The sequence below is a fragment of the Netta rufina genome (assembly GCF_964035555.1).
Source record: "Netta rufina genome assembly, chromosome: 5".
Lineage (NCBI taxonomy): Eukaryota > Metazoa > Chordata > Aves > Anseriformes > Anatidae > Netta > Netta rufina.
Window position 1 is genome coordinate 32,573,154 of NC_140128.1, and position 16,255 is coordinate 32,589,408.

Sequence of the window (16,255 nt, forward strand, 5' to 3'; positions counted from 1 at the left end):
TATTTCTCACTGCTTTCTGATGGTGTTGATATATCTGGCAGGGGAGAATATGGCAGAGGTGAGAGTTTGCCATGTCTTGTGATCTGCTAAAGTGACTCTCTTGCACTCAGAAAGAGCTGCAAGAGATTGGGATCCCCAGCTACCTTGTCCACAGTTGGATGACTTTTGCTGATATATTATTTTTTCCTTTCCTTTCTAGCTGTGGGCCCTGTTGCATTTTATCATGCCAACTTTGTTTGATTCCCATGAAGAGTTCAATGAGTGGTTTTCTAAGGACATAGAGAGCCATGCAGAGAACAAATCCGCCATTGATGAGAGTGAGTGCAGTGTGGGATTACAGTAGTTTGTATATGAAAAATCTGTGGCCTTTCCCAACTAACAGTGCGTAAACTTTCTCTCATTTTGTGTATGAGGAATGCCTTATAAAGCAGATGGTACATGAATTGGATTGGAACATTGTGGATTGATGTCCATAGTTCATGTTGAAATTTTTGTTTCTGACTGTAATGCATCATGTGTAATGAACAGAAGAACGTGGTGAAGGTTTTGACTTGATACTTGTCTCTAATACTCCTCCCTCCCAACACAAGAGAACAAATATTTTAAATGTTTGTAAGTTTCTATAGAGCACATTATCTAACAAGCCTTGCAAGTATGTTACAAGCTCTAAAAATTACGGTAGAAAGCACTAAACACCTTTTGAACTTCAGGAGACAAGTTTAAAAATCATTTGCTGGGAAAAAAAAAAAAAAAAAAAAAAAAAGGGATTCACAGTAAATTCCAGGGGATAATTATATAGAAAAATTTAGCTAGATAAAATAGGTGATTTGTAATTGGAGTAGATAGAACCCAGCACAGTTGAAACTTGCCGCAGAAGTAAAGGTTTTAAGAGTTCTTAAATACCCAAAACTCTGTGCTGTAAGAACTCATATGAGGGGAAATAGGTGAGCAGTAATAGGCTTCATTTGTAGTAGAACAAAATACAGTTTCTTCTTCAGAGAAGTAATTGTTCCTGTTTCACTATGTTCCAGACCAGCTATCCCGCTTGCACATGATCCTGAAACCTTTCATGCTGAGAAGAATCAAGAAGGATGTGGAAAATGAACTTTCAGATAAGGTGAGAAAAAACATTTATCTTTAGAGTATTTCAACTTTATTTTCATAGCTCTGTTACCTAGTTTTTATAGGCCCATTTGTCACTCTCCATACCTGAAATTTGGTTGTAGACTTTTCACAGACCTTACATTTCTGGCATCACATTCCAGCAATCTCATTAGATGTGAATGTAACTTAAGAACCCCTTAATTAATTAGTGTTTTTTTGTTTTTTTTTTTATCTAGGGAAAATATTTTGTTCACAGTTGCAAATAAAAAGTCTTTAAGCTGGGTTATACTGACAGTATCATCAGTAATGGAAGTAAAGGAGATAGATACAGCCGTGATTGGCAGGCCCTTAGGAAAGATTGGGCATGGATTTAAGATTGTTTCTGCTTGCTTGTACTGAGCAAGATATGCATATTGGCAATATCATATTCTTCTCTCTTAGTGTCTTAATTTTTTGTGGATGTTAGTGATGCTGGATGGGCTTGTGGATAACTTGTGCCCTGGTTTTGGGACTACTGGCAGAGAGACATCAGCTTTGTTCTGATGTACTTGTTAGTTTCAGAACTGGAACTCTTCCCACAGACATTGTTATTATGTGATGTATTAGTTGTCTTTGTCATAGTTTCCTGACACCTGTTCAAGATGACTCCAAATAGGATATTTTTTTAACAGTGGAATAGCAGAATTGGACAAAATTTAAGCTGTTCGTCTGCAGATTTGACGTTTTCAGAGGTTCTTAAGACTCTGTTGACTTAGCGGTGTTCATGTATTTGTAAAGGTCTGTCTCCTATCTGATTACGTAAGGCTTCCAAAACACAGTTGTTGCATAAGTGCTTCCCAGGATGGATCCTGAAATACAGATACAAACACAACTGCCTGTATATATATATATATATTTTTTTTTTTTTTTGAGAAAGTTAAGTTTACCTTAATATGCATTTTCCCTGCTTTGTTTGTACTGATGTGGTCATGTTCCATTTCAGAGAGAGGAAAAACTAAAACTTCATTACTATTTTGCAGATTGAAATTCTTATGTACTGCCAGCAGACAAGTCGACAGAAGCTGTTGTATCAAGCTCTGAAAAATAAGATCTCTATTGATGACCTCTTGCAGTCCTCAATGGGCACTACTCAGCAAGCGCAGAACACCACTAGTAGTCTCATGAATCTAGTCATGCAGTTCAGGAAGGTAAGGCTATTTTAAGTAATAATTAAAAAGGATATTCACTCATTAGCTCAGCACTAAAATAGGGCTTCTAGAAAACAAACCAAAAAAAAAGCATGGCATATGCATGCAGATTTGCATACAGTTCAGTTCTCTTTCTGGTGCAGTATGGTATGATGTTGGAGTAGAAGAGCTTCTGCCAAATTCTGCATGCATCTGCTAACTTTTGGTTCCAGATTGGTTGTTGAAGTCATCCACTTGGGAAAAAGAGGTGGAAGCTGTGAATCAAATAGGAAAAGATATAATTCAGTATTCAATTTGAACAAATATACTAAAACAGCTGTGAAATTCTAGCCAATATTAACGTGATCAATAGTCATAGTTGATTTGTGATGTAAATGCTATATCAGACTAAATTCATCCCTTCCTAATGTTTTCGTTTTCTTATAGGTGTGCAATCACCCAGAGCTGTTTGAGCGACAGGAAACTTGGTCTCCATTTCATATCTCCCTAAAGCCATACCAGATTTCAAAGTTCATCTACCGTCATGGACAGATCAGGGTCTTCAACCACTCACGGGACAGGCAAGCCAACTCCACTTCCTCTCCAGCTTAATATATTTTGTAGTATTATTTAGGTTTATTTTAGCTTTGTAAGCACTGATTAACTTCCTTACCTGAGGTATTTGAATGGTGTTAGCCAAGCAATGCATTCCTGTTTCTCTTTCGTTTATTCAACTGTTAAACCTCAGATATCTGATGATCCATCTTAGTGGAATCCTGAGCATCAAATGTCCCTTTGATTGAATAAGAAAGTAAGGAAAAGGAATTTACAGTTGTTGCTGATGATGTGTAATAGAACTACCTTTAATAGAATTCTAGAAAAGCACTGGTTTCCCTTCAGTGATTTTTCATGTTTAAGGAAGCTATCAGTATCTGCCCGCTGTGACATGATATGTTGCGAGCATCTACTTGTGTGTTGACAGCTTTTAATGCTTACCTTGAATGAGTAGAAGCTGCCCAAGTGAAGGTTGCTGTTTTCTCTGACTCTGGCAGTTCCCGATAAATGCTATTTTCATTAAATTATGAGAAATGCTCAGGGCAGAGATGCGAAAGTCACGTTTGAAGATGAGACTAACTATCTACAGCATAAAATGCAATCCCAAAGCAATGGTGTTTCTGAGCGTCAGATTAACATTAGTGCACGTGAACTGATGATGCCAGGCAACTCCAAACATCCAGAGTGCTGGAATACTTATAAAGAACTGAATTACTGGTTACTCTGCATTTTTTTGCTGTCTATGTGATTGAATGTTGTATGTATTAACACCTTCTGAGCGTTTTTGTTTGTTTTGTTGCCTTTGTTTTCAGGTGGTTACGGGTTTTACTTTCGCCATTTGCACCAGACCACATCCAGCAGTCTCTCTTCCATAGGAAGGGTAGGTTTATAGTCCTGAGAAGTAAGCTGGGTTAAACACTCGTATGTGTGGTGTAATACGTGTTATTCTAGGGGAGAGCTGAAAGGCCAGATCAGTCTGTCCTCTGAGATAATCAGATTAGAACTTGTTAGAATTCTGTTAGCCTTTGTACTTGAAAGGAAGTCCGCACGTATATTTCATTTCCTCAGTAAGGAAAGGATGGAAGCAGGTGAAAGAACATTCTACAGACAACTTCAGTCACTGCTTAACCCTACTTCAATTTCTTGTTGTATTTCCTCTTGTCTTGTTTTACCTTACTTTAAGGGATTAATGGTGCCTCTTTAGTCAAGTGTAAGTTTTTCAGAGATTCAGAGAAATCTTGGATTAATTTTAGTACAATCTATTGTATGTTACACTGCCAATTTCTTTCAATTAAAAAGTAGGAGAATGTAAATGATCTGGGACCTGATGAGCAGAAAAACACATAAATAGCTTTTATTGATAAATATAATCCATCGTTATAGATTATTTGTTTTTTTTTTTTTGCTAAGAGTGAACTAGATTGCTCAGCTGCTTTAATGGGGAAAATTTGAGGAGAAAAAAGCAAAAGAGATAATGGCTGCATTGCTATGCTGAAGTCTCTTAGCATGGATCTATTCAACTGTGCAAATATATTTTCAAGTAAGAAGAGACAGATGCAAAAACAACAGGAGTCTGCACTTGTCTATAACTCTAACTTTAGTGTGTTTTGGTGATTATTCTGGTCTACGTTTGTTTTGGTATTCATAAACTTTTTCCTGAGTACCTTCTTTGGCATAACATTAAAAGGAAATGGAGAATAATTTTGGAGATACAATTTTTGTGTAGAAGTTAAACATAAAAAGGTATGAATGGTATTGGGAATACAGGACACATAGATGGGCCTGAAAAGCTTTTTTGATTAACAGTGGAACATTTCTCTGCTTCACTGCAGTGTTTCCATCATCTTCACCATATCTGATCCATCCTTATACCCACACTCACTCATGATGCCCTACCAGTTCCTACGTCTCCTTCCCACACGTTTGACTCACTGGCTCAGTGAAAAGGAACATGTTATAGCAGGCTGTCCTGATGTTCGTATCAGCTGTCTAGGAGATACGTGATGGCATTAGCAAACATACAACTGTCTGTTGATTTCTTGTAGGTCAAGTAAATGTGCTTAGTTGTTGCATGCATTTCTGGCATAGAATATGTCTGTCTGTCTTTGTAAATATCCTTCTGTTGCCCTTACTGGAAAATAAACTGGAACTTAGAGTCAGGGGAACAGCAATTAGGATGAAATTTTCAGTATTTCTAAAAGATCTAGGTTAAGTTAGGCTCTCTTGTTTATTTGCTAGATTTTTCTTATTGTAGAAAATGTGTATGTTGCATAGAATTTACCACTATTGAAATATACTCATTACTTTCAATTATGAGTTTCTGTGTAATGTCTTGGCCTAACTCTAGTATTTTTGTGACATAGGCATCAATGAAGAAAGCTGTTTTTCTTTCCTCCGGTTTATTGATGTCTCTCCAGCAGAAATGGCAAACCTCATGAATCAGGGACATTTAGCCAGGTGAGGACAACTTTTTATCTTTTATCTCCCTTATTAATTAAAGGAATAGTGCAGGTGATGTTAGAGGCATCTCTCTAAATCTGCATTTTCTGTGCCTCCTAGTATTTATCACCTATCTGACATTAATATAATAACTTCTAGAGTTTCCTGCAGGCATAGGACACCATTATATGTGATATTTTTTATGCTTCTGTCAGAGAAATTCTCTGTTAAAATGATTTTACATTCCAAATATACAAGATGGTCAATGGGCAAGATAAGAGTTTGGTTAAGATCACACTGTAGGTTGGTGGTGTAGCAAGTTTGATAGGCGTAAAAAGCATTCAGTAACTACAGTAAAAAAATCAGATTGAAAGCAAGTCTTTATCAATAAATGTGTTTTCTTTAGGGCTTTGTAATATTCTTTCATCATTGTGATTATTGTGGACAGCTTCTTTTTCATCTGTGTTTTAATAGCAGTACAAAGTGCTCTTTATCTGATCTTTGTGATAAAATTCTGTCTTCGTTATACAGGTTGCTATGAATAATACGTACAATTTACAGAGAAGTCAGTGCAATTATAGGTAGTAATGGCTAAATCATGCTTGACCTTTTTAAATGAAGTGCTTCAAAATGTATTTCATCATTTAGATTCAATTAAGCCACTTTAGAAAAGATGAAAATAACAGTAATATAATTCAAAAATGTCTAGTAAAAAGTATTTCTCTCAAGTCAGAACATTGTAAGCCTGAATTTCTGGAAAAAAAAAAAGTTTGTGTCAAATAGAATTATTGTTAAGTAAATTCAAGCCTTTTTTTCACAAAACAGTGAATAAATATATCTACTGTGTTTTATTTCAGATGGTTAGCTCTTTTCCTGTCTCTGAAAGCCTCATACAGGCTCCATCACCTGCGTTCTTGGATGGAACCAGAAAGAGAGAAACAGCAGGGCTCACATTGTCTAAAGAACAAGGATTTCTTGCTTGATGTAAATTTCCCACTGTCTTTCCCTAACTTGCACAGCTGCACTTTGCTGCAGGTAAGCAAAATCTCTGTGATCTGGGGACATTAGCAAATCCTCAGGTGGGAGGAATGCTCAGAAACTTTCCATCCTTACAAAATGGATGAAAGCATAAACTTTTGAACAAGATGATTTTATTAGTGTGCTCTCTGATCTGTTGTATCATAGATTCATTCAGGTTGGAAAAGACCTCTAAGATCATCTAATCTAACCTTTAATCAGATGCTGCTAATGAAGTTCGAGGTGCTGAACAGGAAAGTGATTTGACTGCTGTCTTTCTCCTCTATAGTGCTACATTTCAAAACTTGTTATGTAAAAATAAAGTAGCTGAATTAGAGGTCTTAAAATATTACTTCAGTAGGAGAACTAGATGCATGATTTGTCAGGGATGGATTCTACATGTAAGCTTAAGATTTTGTTATTTTATTTTTTTACGTGTAAGATGCTTATTTTCAGTCTGAAATCAGTTCTTTTCTCAAATTCAATACATAGTTGCAGCAATGTATTAAAGGATATGCAGATAAGCAGAGACTTCAGTAGTGCTTCCAAGTTGATGGACAAGCATTATCAATGGTTGTCTGTATATTCTGATACTTGCTTCTACTGCTGGCTAGTAAATTCCAAATGTGTTCGTCTTACTGTGTAATGCAAGGTCATTTTCTCTAAGCCTTTGCCTAGAGTGTGTGTGACTGTTTTGTCTCCTTATGACTAAATTGTTGTTGATCTCCTGAGTTATAACTGCATCAACTTATTTCACAATATAAAAAGGAAGTTCACAAAAAGAGCAGCACAGGGTTGGTAAGCATTTGGGGTACGGTTGAAATTCTCCGTTTGTGGCAGTTAGCATACATACAGTTAACAAAAAAAAAATCTTTTCTGAAACAGTGAGATCTTGCCAATTTTCTCTGGGGAATATTGCTTCTCTTCATGAGCCTGGAAAGGGAAAGGAGATAGCCAGAATTCAATTGAATAGCGTGTAGAGGAAGTTGAAATAGAAGATGCATAAGCAGTAGGAAAGCAACCTTGGGCTTGGTGTCATGTTTTGCAGTGTTAACAGCAAAGCCAACAGAATGAGTCCTAGTTATCAAACAAAGAGCAAGCCAGCTGAGTGTGTATGCCAGTTAACTCTGACTGTGCTGGTGTTGAAATATTCCATGATTCCTTATCTAGCTTGATGGAATGTCTACACTGTATGGATTTCATTGAAAGAAATTTATGTATATATGTATTAAGATTACATTCAGGCATTCATGTGCTGTCTGTAATGCTTGTATCTCTGAAACTATACTGTAGCTGTGCACTCTCATGGGTATGGCCAAGGAAACTTGGGTCTTGTCATAAATATTACAGCCCAACAGTAAAGGAGTAGTAAGTAGATGGTGTCATTGTATGCACTTGCAGAAGGTAGTGTTTAGTGTTCATTTTTTCATATGTAGAAAGGCAATCTAGGTCTTTATGTATCCTTTGGGTTAGTGTATGTAAGTATCAAAATGAAAATAATCACGTTTTCTTACAGAACAGAAGGTGGGTTTACATTACAGATGACAGTTCTGGAATATGCAAATCTATCTTTTAATACTAACAATGAAATGAAAAGCAAGTGACTCAGCTGCAGACCCACCTGTACCACAGCCTGGCAGGTCTTTATCATATAATTTTGTTTCTCCAAATCAAAAAGCCGATTACCTGTGTCTCTGGGAGTCCTAGTGATATTGCTGTTTTCACTCGTGGCTTTTACACAAAAAACAGCCAGCTGAGGAGTAAAGTTCATCAGTTTGGGCAATACAGCATACTTCTGATAACCCTAGTAAATCTGAAGGAAGTTTAGCACTACAGTTAGATTCCTTAGAACTTTTCTAACCTTCATTATAGACAAATTACCACCTGAAGTCACTTTACAATAAGTTAATATGTTTGCACAGTTGTTTGCACAGCTTACATATATAAGATCTTAACATATGCAAACGTAGAAGGAGAGATGAAAAACAAGTAGCCCTTCTCGTCTTTCTTTTAACAGCACACATCTTCATGAGTGAAAATGAACTCTAATGTTTTTTATCTTGGCCCAAGAAAGTTTCAGTGTAAAGTTTTCTGAGGCTTCATCTAGGGCTTTGTAACATAGTAAAATTGAAAGAAATTTGCAGTGTAAAGTTCTTTGAGGCTTCATTTAAGGCTCTGCAAGATAGTAACATGTAAGGAGTGAGGAGGGGGAAAAAACAGAGGAAAAAGGAAATGGCATAAATCTGGAAAGGCTTTTCTTAACTGCTCAGATCAGCATTTCCGATATAAGAGGCATACTACAATAATAAGTCAGCAGACCAAAAAAAAAAAACAAAAACAAAAACTCTCCAAAATTGAAGTAACATCTGTCTAAAGATAGTAGAATTTCTTCACGTAAACACAGAAATGCCTCACAATGTGAGGTCTCTTCATTCCCCTTAGCACCTCCACATGTGTGTATTAATTTGTATATGCTGAGTTAAATTAACATGAAATCTACTGAGGTGAACCCTTCTCTCCTTTGCTTTCCATTTTCTTTTAGTAAAAACTCAGAAGTGTCAACATGCTTCGGACAGTTCTGGTAGCCATAGTCCATATTTTTGTGCAGCCCCTTCTGCACTGTAGGAAAGCCTCTTTCAACAATTACTTTGATTGCATAGTTGCAGTGGACGTGTACATTCATGTTTGTTTTAACAGTCCTCTTCGTAGGTGCTTGGCTTTGTTGTACTAAGGCATATGATCCGTTTTAGAGCTGTGCCTGTGTTCTCCTCTGTAACCTTATCCAGGCTTTTCCATGCGTGTGACTGACGGCAAGCTGCTTTCCACTGTCCCCGTTATATCTGGTGTCTGCTCTGTTCATGAATGCTTAATGGCTGAGTATGTCAGGGCATTCACAGAGGGATGTTTCTCATGATTTGTGCACAGGAAGCTGAAAAGTAGATTTATGCCCCTGTGCAAGAACTGCTTCTAGTAACGTGTGTATATAAAAATAATATTTGCTATTTGGGGTGCATCCTTGGAAGTTTTCCCTTTGTTTCTTCCTGTGTAATTCTAGTTGGGCAGGAGCCATCTTTGACTTTTTGATGTTGGCTTTCAAAAGAGAATTAAATAACAAATTTGCATTCCTTTGCAAGGTTTGGAATTGCAGTTTGTTAGCTTCCTCTCTATCCATTTCTTGTTCCTTCACCTTCCAAGAAATGAAGGTAACAAACCCCTCTAACAACCACTGTCAGTATACCAGTTCTTGCTCTCGTAAGATGTAGTGGAAACCTTTTGTTTTGTGACTGCATGCAATGCTGATTCGTAGTATAAAATCAGCTATATGCCCTGTATGTGGGCCAGGGAAGAAAGTGGGTTTAACTTGAAGCAGCTCTTCTGAGCCTGTCTAGTAGCTTGCTGTTGCCAATGAAGGGTTTGCTAGGGGTGAAAAGGTTCACAAAAGTAATATAGAGTAGACAAGCAAGGGTTTGTTTTCATCTTGACCAGGTTTTTAATATATAAACAGCTATGCCAACAAGAAGAGGGAGCTCGGCAGGGAAGGGAGTTAACATGGGAACCAGTTGCTGCTTAAGGCAGTGTTACTGGTAAAGAATTGCCAGCCAAGTTAGTGCCTGTGCTTGGGATCAGTTCACATTAACCAGTGTGGCCCAAGCTTTGACCTGTGCTTTTTAGCCCTGCTGAGTGTCAGTGAAAGTCTATTGTCAGCTTTTTCTGTTCCCACCTCTTATGTAGAGGAGCAGATGTTCAGTCAGAGTCGGAACTTTCTTTTTGCTAGACCACAAGTGGCACTGGCAGCAGCTGAAAGATGTGCTTACGTGCTGGGATGGACTGATTGTATTGCATAGGTGGTGCTAGCACATATATACAGTAAGAGTATTTGTCTCCCTTGTCAGGAAATTACAAAAGATTATGCTCGTCTCCTGCATACACTGTAATCCTCATTACCCTATTCGCTTTTTTTTTTTTTTTTTTAACTGTTAACTAACCATATCAATGTACAGGTCTGCCTGTGGTGTATTAATTTGAACCAGTGGCCTCACCTGTACACTAGCCATCTGCTTCTCGTCCAGTGCATTTGCATCTGGAAATAGAAAGGGCCAAGAATGTGTGGTCTCTAATAGGCTGCTGCTGTGGATGTTTGGATATTTTGTAGCGTTTTTGACATACAGTGGATATACACATTCTTGAGTATGAGATGATAGACATATGGCTTGATGTTTAGAACTTCAGACTGCAATTTTGGAAAATTGGGAGACTCTGGAAATTAAAAGTCTTATGAAATTAATTTTGGTGCATTAGGAGCTGGGGCAGAACAATATGGAAGCTTTAGATGTTGCTTACATTTTACTTAAGTGAACTGCTAAAATTGTCATGAAGACAGCAGGTAATTTATCTCTTAATGTTTCTTTTTATTGCTTGTTTCCTCTAGAATTCAGAATAATGGTCTCGTGTTCTTGCTGTCATAATTATGTATGATATAACAATTGGTCAATATCAATATAGAAAATTTAGAATAAAAACTAAGTAGCAAGAATGGCTTAGTCTATAAGCAGTTTATTTCATTGCTTGATGTGGATATTTACAATAAAGAAGGAAATATAGTAACTGATGCAAGCAAAGAAAATCTAGTTTTGTTTTCTGTTACTTTTCTGTGTAGAGTAGAGCATCCTCAAATAACTCTTATTGATTTAAACTGCAACATCAATGAAATGCTCCCGTTTGTCACTTGAGACGATCAGTGTGTTTTACTGTATGACAAGGACATTGATCCTCTTGAAAATTCCAAGTTTTACATGTGGGTATGTTGATATGTGTCAGTAATCATGCCAGCACCTTGGAAGTCTTTAAGATAAAATTTAAAGCCATTTTGCTCAGGAAGATAAGGAAAGTCTGGAAAAAATGAAAGTACAGAGACACCAGCCCAGTGTTACTTAGTGTCTTAACTTTTTTTCCTGCCAAATTTCATTTTGACCATTTTTTGGAATAGATAAAAGAACAGCCAGAAAATGGTTTTAGGGTCAGATCTATTAGAATATTCCTGTACTTCCTTCATTAGAAAAGCTAAGGTCAAAGGGTTCAAAAATGGAAAAACTTGTTTCTAGTTCCAATAGAGCATAAAGGCAAATATGAATGTGAGCTATTCTGATTTCAGCCATTGCAAGAGTTCTGATAATTGCTCAGAGATCTGTACGTTGTCACTGCGGAAGATACATAGAGTTTCTCTTTCCAAGAGAAATACTTGGTGAATGTTCTTTTCCTGTCTTTTTCATAGGTGGTTATAAGATTTGAGAGGAGTTTTTCATTACAGACCTAATAACTTCTTAATTTTAATTTTGTTTTTAGAACCTTGTGTTCAGTAGCCACTGTAAAGCAGTTACTGGCTATTCAGATCATGTCATACATCGAAGGAGATCAGCTACCTCATGTGTACGGTGCTGCCAGGTGACTGAGCTGCCGTCCTTCCTGTGCATAGCCAGCCCACGGGTAAGTCCAAGTTGTAAATTATGTATTTTCTATTGTGTTTTAAATCTTGTTAGAATTGTGTCTTAGGAACAGGATGATCTATTACTTTCTTTTGGTTGGGTAAAATTGTTGTGAGGATATCCTTTTGCTACCGTATTCTATAGTGCTTTTTTCATAGGGGAAGTCACTTCATAGGGGAAATGACTGCAATGGGTACTGAAGGGAAAAGGAAAGTTGTGAGATGCACCCAACAGGAGTTATTCTGAGATACATAGATTTCACTTTCTTTCCTAATACCTAAAGCAGTAAATTTGTAGAAGAGATCGTGAAGTAGATTTTTTTTTATCTCCATATAATCTGAAGGGGGTGTAGGTATGATATAAATTGATTGGGATGATTGTTTGGTCAACTCTGATGACAAAGGGGGCTGAGGACTTTTTTTGAAAAGGATGTTCAGTTTCTCTAGTTGCATGAGCTTATGCTCCAAAAATGAAACACTAAATTGTGGTATATCAGGACTGAGTTGACATTTCCTAAATCTCCTGGGTATTAGGTGGTACTGCTTGGGATTATCTATCAACTATTAACCAAATTTTGAAATTACTTTAGCTGAAGTTTCCTTGGCTGACACAAGAGACCCTCATAAGTCTATGGCTATTGTTTTAATTCTGTGTTGCTAGATCTTGGCAAAACTGAACAAAATGTACTTATGATTCAAATCTGGGCTTGAATCTACCATTTGTCATCATAATAGATAAGCATATCTATAGAGAGTTTCCACCTTCAGAATAACCTTTTGTAAAAAAGGAGGTTCTGACCCATGCTCTTGCTAAAAGATAAATCACTGAACACTGTTTCTCCTAATCGCGTGGATGAACATTAGTTTTGAGGAAACAGCTAGAAGTAAGATAAACATGCCCTGGATGCCACACAGTGTTAGATTTTATAGCATGCTGGGTGAGATATAAAGTTCTACAGGAGTGTCTCTGGCTGCTGGGCACATCCTTGGTCCTGTTAAGAACAGGAAAGCTGAAGCTGTGCACCACCAAGTAGGCAGTGTGTAGTTAGTTTGGTAGATTCCCCCCCTAGATTTTTCTTTTTCTTTACCATGTTGTTATGTGCTGTTCTCAGCTTAGTCTGGTAAATTAAGTAATGTAAATGATAAACTCCAAATCAACAAATGATAATTTATATAATAGGCTTATCTTGCATTGCTTCATGTTCAAATAAAACACAAAAAACTTTCTCTCTCCTGCAGGAAATAATTAATGTTACAATTTTTTTCCCATATACTGTCACATACCCAGGACTCTCCTGGTCAACCCTCTGCTCTTGAGGGAGAGCCCTACCTTAACTGAAAAGTGGCTGTCGTTGGGACTAAGAACGAGGACATCTGCTTCCAGTTACTTTGAAGCAGTATCAGGGCAATAAAATCCCTATCATTTAAAGAGGAATTTTAATGCTATTTGTATATACAAAACCAGGTCAATAGCAGAAGACTTTTATTGCGAGACCAACCAGATGTTACATTCTTTAACCAGTACTGATGTCGTTGCTGCAGCTTGATCAGATGTGGCTACATGTATGTATAATATCTTGGCATCTGGAGAAGGGAGGATGGCATCTAGGACTGCTTATCACCTATATACTGCTCCTTGAGCTGAATTGATAGCCTTCAATGTTAGGGGCCAGGAACCCAACTAACTTTTTCCAAAGTCTCATACCACCTCCCGGTCACAACATGCTACCTTCAAGGTTCAAGGACAAGCAGTTACTCTGAAAGCAAATTGTAGAAATCCCTTCTCCTTCAAATTTCAATCCTTTGATTTGTCACTTTTTGTGCTCAAAATTGAATTACTTTTGAAGAATGCGTTGAATACTGCCTATATATTAGGCAAGGAAGAGAGGGGCTCAGAAGGCTGGGTTTGAAGGGGAAGGGAAAGGCGAGGAGAGATCTATCTGACATTTATTCAACTGAATAAAAGTTACTTGTTTTTGTCTTGGCTGGTGTAGAAAAATGATTAAGTGCAGGCATGGCTTTTTGTTTCTAGGAATACAAAGGCTTAATTTTACGCTTGTTAGAAACTTTTGGCAGGAGTGCACAAGACTTGAAACAGCAGAAAGAGCACATATGTTCTCAGAAACTATAGCCTTCTGTTGTTGTTTGACCTGTGATGAATTTTGGGAAGTTAATGGAGCGAATAATAGAAATAGGAGCGTATGTTTGTGTAGCAGCTATCGGGGTGGGGGGGACTAGTGGAGAGGGCATATTTAGCACCATAGTTTTCTTTCTATAGGGGCTGTTTTCCTGAGTACAGATAGGCCTCAATTCCCCCAAAATAAGTTTTAAAATTACTAAGCTACTGAATTAAAAGTGGTAATACATTCATATATTGCTATCACCCTAATTTGGGATATATTTCTGAGCCATGACTTGCATTCTGTGAATTTGCCAAGAATATGTTGATAAAGGATAGGTTAGTACTAAGGAGCGTATCCAACCTTTTATTACAAGTAAAACCACAAAAATGAAACTGAAACAAAAAAAAAGAACCATGGCAAAAGGGCCATGGTAAGAGTAGGAGCATGAGCAAGCTTAAATGGAAGACTTTTTTGACCTGTTTCAGAATGTTTTGTGGTTTGTTTTTTTTTTTTTTTTTTTTTTTTTTCATGTAAGGCAATGTAAAAGATGGAGAGCTCTGAATTAGTGTATGTGTGCATTAAAAAAAAAAGTGGAGCTGATGGTGAAAATGGTCTGATGTCCTCAGATGTTAGTCAGTGTCACATAGGTGTTATTCCCTCCTGTGTGGGAAGTTTTGTTCGTGTTAATGCAGAAGTTGCACTGAGGCAGAGTTCATCTCAAGATTGACTCCTAATAGTTGTTCCTTTAGGTGAGGTATTGCAGGTTGCCTGTGCTTGGAAGAGTGTTTGTTCCAGTCTTTCTAGTAAGGAAATCCAAACAGAAATGTGATGGTGAATAGTGTCCTTAAAGGAAACAATGCAGTTCTCTACCATAGTTTGCAGTGGTCATCAGTGTTGAGGCAACAAGATTTGAACTGTGAATTGTGAGAGGTTTCGCCCTCTCACACAAAAGACAGTCCTATACTTTGACTGCAGGTGGCAGTACAAGATAACATCAGCTCCAGCACTATCTAGCGAGTGGTGGAAATGTGTATAAAGCCTTACTTAACGCAGTGCCTTTCACTTTGCAGTGTTGCATGCAACTGCATGCAGAGCTATAAGCCATCCTGGTATAAAAATAGCTCTTGGCATCTTGCAGAACAATGGCTTTACAATTGTTGCTAAGATTCTGTATGCTTTTTGGGTTTTGTTTCAATATGTCCTATAATTGTGCTCATGAATCTTTTTAAACAAGAGAGTGGCCCTTACAAAGGTAACTGTTAGCGAGATGAATTTATTCTTACAAGAAGAGCTACTGTAAACCAGGAATAGACCACAGGCTTTCATCAAGATCTTGCGTAACGTCTCTTACCTTGTATTAGCTGGTGTATGTCCAGAGATGAGTAGCTAGCATCTAAGACAGCAGGCAGCCTGTCTTGAGTATGGGATGCTCCATCATACAGTTCTAAAGTACAGTATGAAAAATTGTTGCTGTTTCACTGCTTAGCATTTAGTTAAGCCATTAGAAGGTTTTTATTGACATGCTATAATGTTATGTATATTATTCTCAGTATGTAGCAGTCAGTTGCATCATACCAGAGTAAGCTTGAACAAGAAATTCCTCCCCCTTCCAAAACATAAAAGCTGCAATAGTAAGGTGCTTCTTTCACTGCACTTAAAGTTTCAATCTCTGCTAGGTAAATACTTGATTGTGAAGGGCAGAAAAAAAAAAAAAAAAAAAAAAGAAATATAGGCAAAATGCAGCAAGGATATTATTCTTTTACTCTCAGCTTTGCTATTAGTTGTGTAGGAATTAGCACAAAACACTATCAAAATGCAAATGATTTGTCTTATCATTCATGAGGCTTTTTTTGTGGGGTGGAAAGATGTTGCATCTTCCCTTATTGTAAACCAGTTTAAGATTGTTTTCTATTTGTATACATCACTAATGATTTGGCTTTTAAAATTTGAACCACTGGGAAGGTAACTGAACTGGGAATTTGGGGAAGGGGATGAGGACAACCTGAATAAGAATGTCAATTATGATTTTACTCATAGGTAACAGCTGTGCCACTAGAGTTCTATTGCAACGATCGAAGTGCAGAATATGAGCGCAGGGCACTAAGGGAAGGAGGAAGTCTTGAAGCAAAGCAGTGTGTAGTCAATGGAGCCCCTGAACTAGCAGCTGACTGGCTGAAGCAATGCTCCCAGTTCTTCCCAGAATATCCAGGAGGACTGTTGGGAATCAGGCCTCAGAACGGCTGGTCTTTTATCAGGATACCAGGTAAGTTTGGAGGTTGTCATGGCAGAGAGTTGAGATAAGTAAGGCCATCTGCTCTTTGGAGGTCATGCTGCTTGCTTACTGTTTTGTGTTTTGCTTGCTCATCTTA

The 16,255-nt window shown here is 37.5% G+C and overlaps 1 protein-coding gene across 1 annotated transcript in view; it reads left to right on the forward strand.

Moving 5' to 3' along the window:
- INO80 (INO80 complex ATPase subunit) overlaps positions 1 to 16,255 on the forward strand; it is a 65,886-nt gene that overhangs the window by 25,471 nt on the left and 24,160 nt on the right. Inside the window, exons 18-26 of the mRNA XM_084287573.1 lie at positions 200 to 317; positions 1,032 to 1,117; positions 2,124 to 2,291; positions 2,718 to 2,851; positions 3,638 to 3,705; positions 5,189 to 5,282; positions 6,122 to 6,299; positions 11,625 to 11,765; positions 15,924 to 16,149. Coding sequence (XP_084143699.1) covers positions 200 to 317; positions 1,032 to 1,117; positions 2,124 to 2,291; positions 2,718 to 2,851; positions 3,638 to 3,705; positions 5,189 to 5,282; positions 6,122 to 6,299; positions 11,625 to 11,765; positions 15,924 to 16,149 — 1,213 coding nt within the window. The remainder of the gene's footprint in view (positions 1 to 199; positions 318 to 1,031; positions 1,118 to 2,123; positions 2,292 to 2,717; positions 2,852 to 3,637; positions 3,706 to 5,188; positions 5,283 to 6,121; positions 6,300 to 11,624; positions 11,766 to 15,923; positions 16,150 to 16,255) is intronic.